At 40.3% G+C, this 11,923-nt stretch overlaps 2 protein-coding genes across 4 annotated transcripts; one reads left to right on the forward strand and one right to left on the reverse strand.

Moving 5' to 3' along the window:
- The first annotated feature begins 1,981 nt into the window (after window positions 1–1,981).
- On the forward strand, window positions 1,982–4,208 carry LOC121197622 (sodium/bile acid cotransporter-like). Its single transcript, XM_041061308.1, has 5 exons — window positions 1,982–2,361; window positions 2,521–2,725; window positions 3,023–3,201; window positions 3,677–3,897; window positions 4,201–4,208. Exons 1-5 carry the CDS (start codon window positions 1,982–1,984, stop codon window positions 4,206–4,208), a joined length of 993 nt encoding a protein of 330 aa, XP_040917242.1.
- A 563-nt stretch (window positions 4,209–4,771) lies between these two features.
- On the reverse strand, window positions 4,772–11,907 carry LOC121197688 (sushi domain-containing protein 4-like). 3 transcript variants are annotated; one of them, XM_041061404.1, is made up of 12 exons: window positions 11,711–11,907; window positions 11,169–11,247; window positions 10,932–11,073; window positions 9,536–9,727; window positions 9,225–9,416; window positions 8,702–8,893; window positions 7,917–8,111; window positions 7,465–7,656; window positions 6,802–7,002; window positions 6,586–6,718; window positions 6,039–6,436; window positions 4,772–5,957 (listed from the first exon to the last, which is right to left on the reverse strand). In XM_041061404.1, exons 3-12 carry the CDS (start codon window positions 11,047–11,049, stop codon window positions 5,932–5,934), a joined length of 1,839 nt encoding a protein of 612 aa, XP_040917338.1. In that variant the 5' UTR covers window positions 11,050–11,073; window positions 11,169–11,247; window positions 11,711–11,907; the 3' UTR covers window positions 4,772–5,931. The 3 variants fall into 3 exon arrangements, with proteins under 3 accessions (XP_040917338.1, XP_040917339.1, XP_040917337.1); XM_041061405.1 differs by lacking the exon at window positions 11,169–11,247 and having other exon boundaries at window positions 6,808–7,002; XM_041061403.1 differs by lacking the exon at window positions 11,169–11,247.
- Window positions 11,908–11,923: the final 16 nt, after the last annotated feature.

Below are 11,923 nucleotides of genomic sequence, written 5' to 3' on the forward strand. Positions count from 1 at the left end.
ACATTCTTCCCCCATTTTAAAGCCCAGTGATGCCCAACTTTCCCACAGTGCCCAGAAAAAGAGGGATTAGTACTAGGAAGGATCTCTGTTATAGGACAGAGATGGGGTGATTTCCAGTCATTGGCTTAAAAGCAAGATTCACTGGAAGTCTGTGTAAAATGTGCACATGAAAACAGTTGGATGGAGAGTTGCGCAGAATGTGTGTGTTCTCGATGGTATACTTCTGGACTCAATTGCTGTCATGCTGTCATGAGCCCATGTGACAAAGAGCGGAGGGGAGGGGTTCCAAACATAGAGAAAAGGAGTTAGGCACAAAAATGCATGTGTGTGTGGGAGCACAGTTTGAAGCTGCAGAGTCTGGCCTGCAAAGAAGGTAAGAAAGTTATTAATTAGCTTATTATCTCAATATTTTTGTTTTTAGACAATAAGACTGGTATTGCTTTGTCTTTGTATTATTATTATTATTATTATCAGTAGTTTCCATTGTAAAAAGAGGAGAATTAAAACTCATTTGTCTGTGCTGTAGAATTCGAGTGCCTGTTAACTACACATAAAAGAGCCATGCTCTTGCACTGTGTTTAAAATTCCTTTGTTATAATGAACAAGGGCAGTGTAATTGTCCCTTTCACCTATTCAAAGACAGCAATTTCTAATAAAACAATGTGTGTTGATGTTAAGTGACTTAATAGTTAAATGTTGTGTTTGGTTGCTTCAGGAGATTCCTTGATTGTAATAAAAAGATAAAATAGTGTCATTGCTATCCTCTTATCTTATTCATTATCATTTCAGTAGAGTTGGGATATTTTTCAAATGAAACAATTTTTCCTAAATACTTCTTCTACTTTCTGGATTGGTTGTTTTTTTTTAAACTTTAAAACATTTGTAGATGTTTTACAGGCTTCTATCAAAGGTTGCAGCAAACAACATTCATTTTATGTTCCTAATGATTTACCATGACAGAGGAAAATGCCAAATGCTAAATGAAGTTAATTTTAACTTTTTCACTAACTTGAAACATCAGACAGTGGCATGAACATATCTAACTCCTTTACTATACAGACAAAAGAAAAATCATACACAACAAATATACAAAGTAAAATAGCTGAGTGGTGACATGATACTCTTTAATATTACAGAACAAGCACAGAAAACGTATTTTTATGAAGTTAACACAATCAGTATTTAGAAGCCTGGCTGAAGATTGCATAATGTCAGATTATTGTTAACACCTGCAAATGCAGACATGATGACGTTGCCCCTGTCTGAGGTTGGTGGTTGAAAAACACTTTCTGGGCAACAGTTGTTGTCTTTTTTTCCCTGTTTTTTCGTTGTCACAGAGAAAACAATAACAGGAAGGCCAACTCCAACATAGTCAGCTTTTTTTTAAGGAAGGAAAATCCTGAATTAATTCATGTGCAAGAGTTGTTCATTTCAAAAGTGTAACTTCTGGTCCATTGAATTGCAATTCATGGTGTATATGCTCAGTACACATCTTAAACTCAGATTTAAGGTGAGAACAGAGAAACTTGCACATATTTTTTCTGCACCACAAAGGTCAAACGTTCAAAAGAAGTAACAATAAGAACAAGCCATTTTTTGGGGGCGGTGGGGGGTCTTTAATGCATCCATGATGTCTACATGTGCAGGTCTAAACTCCTGCTGATAACATACAATTCAATAAATTGCTTGATTATTCATTCATTAGTCATTATTCATTAACATTTTATAAATGATGAGGGCAGCTATTATGCTCTTTGCCTGCAAATAGAGCAAATGCTAAAATTACAGCAGCTGTTCCTTGCTTTGCCTGTAGTAAGTGAAATCTGCAGTCAGTCTACATGCAAATGTAAACTGCTAGAACATGTCTTTAAGTGAAAATCTCCAACAAACAATTAATTTGTTATGTATGAATTTCATTTCCTCTGTGGGACAGGTGAAAGCCACAGAACAGTAATCACGCAGTACTGGGACAAGCGCCACAATGAACGTGACAGAGATCTACTCAGGAATAACAAATGAAGGAAACGCTTCTGGCAATGCAAGCCTGGCTGTCGTGGACTTTGACTCCCCCCTAAACAAAATCATAAACTCCCTCGCCATCGTCAGCCTCTTCATCACCATGATATCCCTCGGCTGTACAATGGAGATTTCCAAGATTAAAGCCCACATCTTCAAGCCAAAAGGAGCAGCCATTGCACTGCTGGCCCAGTTCGGCATCATGCCCCTCACTGCTTTTGGTCTAGCCAAAGTCCTACAGATGGGCCCCATCAAGGCTGTGACTGTGCTCATATGTGGCTGCTGTCCAGGGGGAACCTTATCAAACATTTTTTCCCTGGCCATTAAGGGTGACATGAACCTCAGGTAAACCCTTACTGATGTACTGATTCCTGTCGTGTTGGAAGATAGATAAACAGAAACATACAAAACAAGAGCCTTGTTTTGCATGTACCATTCGAGACATTTATACCTCAGGCACCTCAGGCTAATAATGCTTCTTCTTCTCTTTGATATCCTTCCCAGCATTGTAATGACTACTTGCTCCAGCTTTGCAGCCCTAGGTCTAATGCCTTTGCTGCTTTACATCTACTGCCAAGGTTTCCCCGGTCTTGAAAGTGCTGTCCCATTCACCGGCATCATCACAGCTCTCGTGCTCACCATGGTGCCTTGCGGCATTGGCATCATCATTAATCACTACAAGCCAAACTACTCACCAATGGTCAAAAAAGTGAGACTGTATTATGTATTCTGGTACTTTTCCTACTGTGACATGTTTCCAGAGATGGATTACTGGACACAAAGCTGTGTTTACCAAAAACTATTCCTCACATGGTGTGGGTGTAATTTGTGGTCAAAATTTAGTATCTGCAACAGGAAGCTGTAGTCCTTTAATGCTAACGAAGAGCAGACCTTGATGCTTCTAGATGATGTTGGGAAATAGGGAAGAAGAGAGAAGTCTCAGTGTTTTCATGTTCTGATTCACACTCTTCTAACACACTTTCACTCAAACCGTCCTTCTCGACAGGTTGGCCTCAGCATCCTGATAATCTCCGGCATCGCAATGTTAACTCTGTCTGTCATTGCCATCAAAAAGATTCTATGGATAGCTCTCACAGCAGATGTTGTGGGAGTGGCTGCACTGATGCCACTGATTGGCTTTTTTCTGGGATATGTCATGTCAGTCATATGTGGATTTGATGCTCAGTAAGTGAATACACACTGGATATACCTACCTTTGAGTCTGTTAATCAGCCAGTCTATACAGTAGCTTTGTCCCCGTCACTACATACTAAATGTGCACAGTGGGCTAAAGGCCTAGACTATTTTTTGCAGTACAATCAATGTACTTTACTGTTATGAACTACCAGGACAGACAAACAGCTGGCAACAAAGATGAAGCAACATGTTTTTTCCAAAGATTATTTATGTTTGTTTCTATTGTGGAATGTCTCGCCACCATCTGCATTTATTTTACATTTCTTGCAGCTGTGACAAGTTCCCCCTTTTTTCTTTTTGAGAGAGCTGCAAACATTACCTATTTAACTTGTGACTCCACAAATTGAAAACACAAATGGCATTAAACAAGACGCACATAAATGAGATGTTTCTTATAGAGCAGTTTTTAAAAGAAGCAGTGAAAATCATCAGATGAACCTCCTGAAACATCTTTTTCTTTTAGATGCAGTAGGACCATCTCCATGGAGACAGGGTGTCAAAACATCCAGCTGTGCTTTGCCATCCTAAAGATGGCCTTTTCCCCACAGGTCATGGGACCCCTGTTTATCTTCCCCCTGATATACATCACATTCCAGTGTGCCGAGGCCCTTCTCCTGGCCCTGTGCTTCAGATGTTACCAAACATTCAAGGCAACAGCTGAGGGTAAATGTCACAGCTGCCTCTGTATTTTTTTTTTTTGCTGGGGGGCTGGGGGCATGGACTTTCTCCACACATTTGCAGCCATTGATCTTTTGAATTCAGATCAAACAGAGCAGAAGTCTAACATCGTCCTTTTCTTATACAGTCACAAGAACATACTAAGAGCGTTAACGTTTCACAAGAGGAGGTGAAACAGCCATGACAGGATAGCAGATGACAACCCAGCGCTGGAGGGGAAAAAGAAGAGGAGCTGAATCCTACATACTGAGGATGTAGCTATTCAGTGCACCTCACTGGCTCAGTATGATCTGCTTACTCTTCACTCAGTCCTGTGATACCAACAAAAAAATCATCAAAACATTTGCAACTAATACTTTAATTATTTACTCAATCAAGCCTACATGTGGTTGTGCATGCTGAAGTAGAAAGCTGACTAAAAATAATTTTGTATTTATATTTTTGTATTCAAATGTCTGGTAAAAGACTGAAACTCAGTAATTGTATTAATCAATTTTAACATATTTTGATGTTGTTGAGAATGAATTGTTGACATGTAACTTGCTATTAAATACTTTAATTCAAACATGTCAAACCTAAGAGAGAGGTCAATTTTAGACATGAAAATCTGTCCAATGAAAAGAAAGGAAATAGGCAATTTGAACATGTCAAATAATATTTAATTAAAATGATTGTATGGTATATACAGAGCAAACTTAACTTAGAACTTTTTACATATATTAAAATACCATCTTCACAAAAAAAGAGAAAAAAATTAAATTCCTCAGTCCAAAAGTGGACAGGACTCAATGGACAGCCAAACAAAGTGAACACTGACGTTACACTAAGCTATACACTTACTCATTTTTTGTGCTGGATCTGTCCAGCCACTTTTACAGTGTCACATATAACGTGCCTGCCAGTAGAATTCAAACTGAGGTGGCAAGGTGAAAAGACCTTCTTCTTCTTTTTTTTTTTGTTTCTTTTATAAAGTTTCCAAGAGCTGTGGAAGCATCAAAAGAAGCCACGGCTGATCAACAGCGTTCTGGACACAAATAAATAAAAGACACGTTTCTGTTTCCTGACTTAAAACAGAGTTTCTAAGCAGCCTGAATAAATTAAGAAGATAATATTTTCCAGTATACAAGTGATGTGTCTGACAAAGCCACACATAATATCACTAAGCAGTGGAGGCATTTAACTGACATTCATTTTTAAAACTCCTTATTGTACATATTATAGATACCTGTGCATAGAAGTGGAAAGCTAAGGCCATTGGGGGAGAGGGTATGAAAAAGAGGATACACGTGGAGATGCAACTCTTTGTAGGGGTGAAATGCTTTGAATACAGGCCCAAAAAAATAAGTCACTTAAAATATTTGCCCTCAATCCAGTGAAAAACACAGCAGAGTGATCTCTTGGGTGGACAAGCCGCCTTGTACTGTACAGTGACGTGTAGAATGATGTGAGTATGATTAACAACACCTTAAATAATGATATATAATTACAAAAACACAATGCTGTGAGTGTGCATGACTTGGACAGCAATCTAGATTACCTAGCTTTCATACTTCTTTTCCAATGTGTGCCTTCAAGGGTGTGATACGATATGTGGTTAAAGAAAAGTAGCAGTAACCAAAACACTGATGAGATTATTAGCTCCCAAAACGAGTCTGCAGTTTTGCCCATTGATCTGAAATAACATCAGTCATTTTTTTTCCCAGCAGCCTTTTAAGACACATTCCTTCAGAGATGCCTGCTCCTTTCTGTTTTTATTCTACATTTTCAAACTGAGCTTCAGACATTAGACATACATATGTAGTGTAGGAACTCCTATAAAAAAAAAAAGTAAGCATGTATGTACATGTTGAATCCCTTCTCTGTTCTCCTTTGGGATGGTCAGAGGAACTGTTCTGAGTGACCCACAGCTTCACTCAGGGCCTCTTTAGCCCGGCTGTTCTGTGTTGACAGCTGTGTTGACAAACTCTCAAGAGGCTTCCACCAGTACAGGTCAGTAGCAACTCTGGTGTTCTCGCTTAAGTCCAAAGCTCGCAGCATTTTTCAGGCCTCCTTCAGCAAGGGCATATCTGTAGAGAACAGACAAAAAGGTCTGCATCAGTACAAAGTGGGGAATTTAAATATGTAGGTGTATTTGAAAAGGGTTTTACCATCAGAGTAGTCCATCTCAGAGTCCAGAGACAAGCTGTGTTGGTCGCTGCCTGCAGACGGCCTTCTTTGTGAGGATGAAAGAGCTGTAGCGCCGGCGTGCTCCAGAGCCCAGGCAGAGGATGAGGGTAAGGGTGATGAGGAGGATGAGGCCGGTGGTACGGAGTGAACCACAGCCATCTCTGACTGCTGCTGTTTGAGGGAAGAAGGCCTAGAGGGGCCAGCCTCCGGCGCTGTGGCATGCTGACCCTCAGACAGCACTATTTGGACTCGAGACTCAGAATTGAGAGCTGCAGCTGAGGCTCCACCACTGCTCATAGCCTCCTCATACGAGGGTAGAGTCACCTGGACTCCTTCCACCATGATGGACACGGGCTGGCCGGACACACCCTGATCACGTCTAGGTGTTGAGGACCAGAGAAAACATTAATTAAAATCTCTACAAATCCTTCAAAATTAGTTTCCTCAATGTAAAATGCCTAATGTAGCCCGTGGTTACAATGGTACAATGCTGGCGGTGAACAAACATGACTTTGAGGGCAAACTTACCGATGGAGGGACTTGAGTTTTGGCTGCAGAAGCACAAACAGCACCACGAGGAGCAGGATCAGGGCCACTGAGCTTGCTGTTGATGCCACTATGGACAGGGCTGGCATCCCCAGTGGTAAAGTTGGATCACGGTCTGTGAGACATCAACAGTTGACTCAGTTATCTGTACAGAACAACTGTAAATATTTATCTAGAAGTCCAAATGTGTCATCTAACCTTTACCTTGCTCCATGAGGCAGCTGAGCTTCATTTGGCTGTCCCATTCCCCATATTGACAGGTAAGATATTTATAATCTCCCTTCAGAATATAACCTTCATCACAGAAATATTCAATCACAGTGCCATGAGAAAGTCTTTGGCATTGGGCGGGGTGGCAGGTGTAGCCCCCATTCTCTGGCTCGTATGGAGGCTGGCACACTGTCCACGGAAAGAAAGAAATGCAATGAATATATCAGTGCTAAAAGCTGTTTCACTGCGCTATGAATACTAAACTGGTCCGAATCCTTTTTGACAGTGACTACTTTGTGTCAGTGGTTAATTACACATCTGATTCCCTAAAATGACAAAATTCCCTCAAGGCTCCGTTTTAGGGCATCTTCTATTCAACCTAAAATTACCAGCAATTGTGCAGACAACACACAGATTTATATAACAATATTACCAAGTAAATGTGGTGTTGTGTGCGGTGAAACAGAAAGAATTGCTTTTTTGGAGCCAAAAACCAATTCAAAGTAAGTGCTCAGCTTCAATCTTTACACATCACAAGCCAAGCCAGAAATCTTGATGTAGCCAGGGACTCAGACTTAAATTCTAACAGCCACATAAAAACCATTACAAAAATATAACTGTAGCCAATACTTTAAAGGGGTTTGTCTTTACCGTCACTGCGTATGCAGCGAGGAGGTTCAGGGGACCAATGTCCCTGAGCACTGCATGTGAGGACGCTGGGTCCGTCTAGTAGGTAACCAGAGTCACAGCTGTACTGTAGCACCGTACCCACTGGGAACCGGCTCCTGTTAGTTTCCGTCAGATTAGCTGAGCCATGCTGCACCATGGAGGGTCTTATACAACCTTAAAAAAGGGACAACATTCAAAAACACAGTTACTATCTGTAATTTATCTTTAACAGCAAATATAGGCTTTGTCTATAAAGAACTTTTGATTTATAAAAAGAAAAGAGTTTAACATATAAAAGAAAGGTAAAAAATAAATAAATAATAAAATAGGCTGCAGTCTGGGAGACAGATAAACAGCTGACATGCTTATCTGTACAGCACTTTGTAATTATTATTTATCTAATAATTCAAATGTGGCATCTAATCTACCTTTACCTTGCTCCATGACGCAGGTGACTGTCATTAGGCTGTCCCATTTCCCATACTGACATGTATGGAACTTATTGTCTCCCTTCAAAACATAACCTTCGTCACAGAAATATTGAATGATGGTGCCATGAGATAGTCTTCCGCACGGGGAGGGGTGGCAGGTGTAGCCCCCGTTCTCTGGCTGATGTGGAGGCTGGCACACTGTCAATGGAAAGAAAGAAATACAATAAAAATAAATGAACTCCAGTGTTACTGTTTCACTAAGGTGTCAACATCTAGTCTTGGTGTATCTGCTTGTAATAAAAATGTACTTTGGTCTCCATCCTCAGATAGTCTGAGTATGCTACAATCTAGGCAGACTACTGGTCATAACATGTCTATTTTTGCTATCACAGTTGCGGGATGTTGATTTAAGACACAAAATGCGTCTCTAAACTCCTGTGGAGCTGGTTTGTGTGATCAGAGCCCCAAAATGTCTCAAACTGAATTTACAGGAGAAGTTAAGGTTGTTTTTGCTCAATTCAAATCAATGTTATTAATGTAAGCAAGCCATAGGTTAAAATCACAGATGTAAAATGAAATACAAACAAAAAAAAAAAAACATACAGCAGGTTTGAGAGTGAAATCAATTTTGGCAACTAAATCAAAAATACAAAAATGATGAAAAGATACATCTAAAAATGCCACCTGCTCAATCAGGCTACAGTAAATACTGACACCTGGTATAGGCAGTGTGTGCTGTGTATGTGTATTGTGTAATGCAGAAGTACAAAAAGGAGATTTGTCTTTACCGTCACTGTGTATACAGCGAGGGGGCTCAGAGGACCAGTGACCCAGTGTGGTGCAGGTGAGGATGCTGGGTCCGGCAGGCAGGTAACCAGGGTCACAGCTGTACTGCAGCACTGTGCCCACTGGGAACAGGCTCCTGTTGGTGTCTGTCAGATTAGTTGAGCCATGCTGCACCATGGAGGGTCTTATACAACCTTAAAAAAGGGACAACATTCAAAACAGTTAATATCTGTTCTTAAATCTTTGTGTTTGTGTATAAGTGCTTTCTGAGTAAAAGAGTTTAACACAGATAAAGGAGCATTAAAAATAGAACAAAAAATATAATAATGAAAATAACTAAGGAAGACTAACATAGAAATTTGCTTTTAATTTAAAATACTAATCTTGCACAGCTGAGACTTTTAATAATGCTAAGCCCATTTCTTTTACAGATCAATTTATCCACAAAATCCACATTTTTTTCAGGCATTATTTAAGACCAGTACGTTAACCTGTAGAAAGATCTGAGTTTTAGGACTGACCGACCTTGGCTTACACAATTGATCTGCATGGGGCCGTCCCACTGCCCATCCTGACAGGTCAGGTAGTTATAGTCTCCACTGAGAATGAAGCCCTCATCACAGAAGAACTCGATCACAGTGCCATGGGAAAACATTCGACAGGGGGATGGGTGGCAGGTATAGCCCCCATTTTCGGGTTTGGTGAGGGGTAGACATGCTAATGGGGGGAAGAACATACAACATATGAAGAACCAGCCCAAAAAGTGTTTTTTGTGTGGAACTGGATTGGTCCTTGTTACTTTAAAGGTCAGAAAAGTGGTGGACAAAATATCTTACCACCGCTGCGTATGCAGTGAGGAGGTTCAGAGGACCAGCGTCCCAGCGTGGTGCAGGTGAGGATGCTGGGTCCGTCTGGCAGGTAACCAGGGTCACAGCTGTACTGCAGTACTGTGCCCACAGGGAACGAGCCCCTGTTGGTTTCTGTGAGGTTTACCCAGCTGTTCTGGACCATGTATGGCCTCACACATCCTGGGAAGAGAAGACCAGAGAAGAAGAACAAATTTTGTGAAACTGCCCAAGTTTTTTTTGTTTTTGTTTTTTTTTTGTTCTGTGGAATTTGAGTAACAAATATGTTGAGCCTGGTTTGAAATATGTTACATATTACTGTATTAAGCCAAAGCAATACAGACACTGAAAGACTTATGGTAACTATCTATATTAGACAGGCTTTGCATTTTTATGCATATACATTACATACCACCAAAAAAAAATATTTAACAGTACCAACAACATTCTTATAGCCTTACTGGTAGAGTAGCGCATAATTATGGCAGTGCGTAATGGGTCATGGAATCAACAAATTTTAAAAAGGTTTTTCATCTGAAGAGAATTAATGTGTCATGGAAGTCGTCCTATTATATCAATATCACAATACTGTGTGCAAGTGGGAAATCCTTGATGTAAGAGTGGTGAAAGAGGAGATGTTAATGGGTCACCACAACCAGTTTAATCTTTCAGAGACCATCTGCAAAACATTCAACAAATTTCAAGGGAATTTCATGGTAACTACATGGCAATCCAGCTTTTGTATATTACAGTGTAGTTCTGGTGTTCCTTTTATTACTGGAACTGTAACCAAAGAGCTGTTGTTTGAAGGGCTATTAGTTAAACTTTGATACAAATAAAAACACACTGCAAGTTATTTTTTGTTTGATTAGCTGCAACATCAACTTGGTTTGGCATGGTGTAGTGACATTTTAGTTCGAGGGATGAGTTGGCTGTATGATGGCCCCACTGACTCAAAAATAAGAGTGTACAAAAGCTTAATGTATTCCCTTCAGATTGCCTGAGAAAACATAAATCTGGAACAGTTTAGCTCTCGCTTTAAGTGTAGTTCAATATGCAATATGTACTATATCATAAGTATACTATTCTAAAAAAACCATAATGATGTCAGGAAGTTTTGAGGCTGCACTCTTTCTGAAGAAAAATAGGATGGGATAAAGTGGCACATAATGAAATCAGAGTTTGGAGAGACTGTTTATTAAGCCTCCATGCAGTAGAACAAGATATACAGCCTCACAGTGTCAGGACACCCTGACCTATTTGGTCTGTGTCATGATAAAGCTGATTTGATATTGTTTGTTCAGTAAGGAAAATACAAGCCAATACAATGCAGCCATAATCCACAAAGCTTTGTGTTGAAAGAGGGTGCAAAAAACCTGCCTCTTACCTGAGCCTTGCCCAGTGGACACTACTGTCAGTACCAGCAGCAACAAGAAGGACTGTTTAGTGGCTGAGGTGTGGGCCCAGAAGGCTTTTGATATTGACTCTAACATTCCATTGCACATCTTCCCCTGCAGAGTCAACTCAACCTGGTATGATCAGAAAATCAAAATATTACAAAGGCATATTTAAGTCATGATGAAAAGGCAGTCCCCCATAGCCTTGACCATATGCTGACACCTGCCTGGAGAGCAGGTACTCTGCAGAGCTTGGGCAGCTGCCAGCGAAATGGGTGTGTGTGGGACAGTGACACAATGACAGAACTGATGGGAAAAAATACAATATTAATGATGCTAAAAGCCTTGAGCAAGCTAGCGTTAATTGGAAACCGACGCAAATTCCTCTCCTTAATGCCGTTAATGTTGGCGAAGCATTCGGTTAAGTTAATTTTATCTTCAACATATAAAATACAGCTAACGTTGGTTCTCAATTACTCCGTCTCTGCGGCTACACACCCATTTTCACTTCTTCCTTATTAGCTATGACAGCTAAGTTTGATAACGCTGCAGAGAACAAGGCCAAAACAAAATATGCTACCCCTACACAGCGGTTACATAATAACTATCCAGCAAGCATGTAACCACCTAAAGATGATTAATATCCAGCAAAGCACATCATAGTTGATTTTCAGTCTTTGGTTAGCTACCTGATATAGTCAATAATAGCCTTCTTAGCTTGCTAACGCTAGCTAGACATTAAAATTACTCGTCTGTTAACGTTACCCACCACAAACACACGGCCTCTAAACCTCCACCTTCGCTTTCTTACGCTGCAGTCTTCTATCAACAGTATGTCCACTACACGGAAGACATTTAAAGATACTGCGAAAACAACAAAAAAATATGATTTAACGAGCTGAGCGGTACTACTACAGCTAGCCGCTAGCTAACTCCCTAATGGCTAACCTGTTACCCGCTACGCTAGCTAGCTGCATCGATT

This window comes from Toxotes jaculatrix, chromosome 17, assembly GCF_017976425.1.
Source record: "Toxotes jaculatrix isolate fToxJac2 chromosome 17, fToxJac2.pri, whole genome shotgun sequence".
Lineage (NCBI taxonomy): Eukaryota > Metazoa > Chordata > Actinopteri > Toxotidae > Toxotes > Toxotes jaculatrix.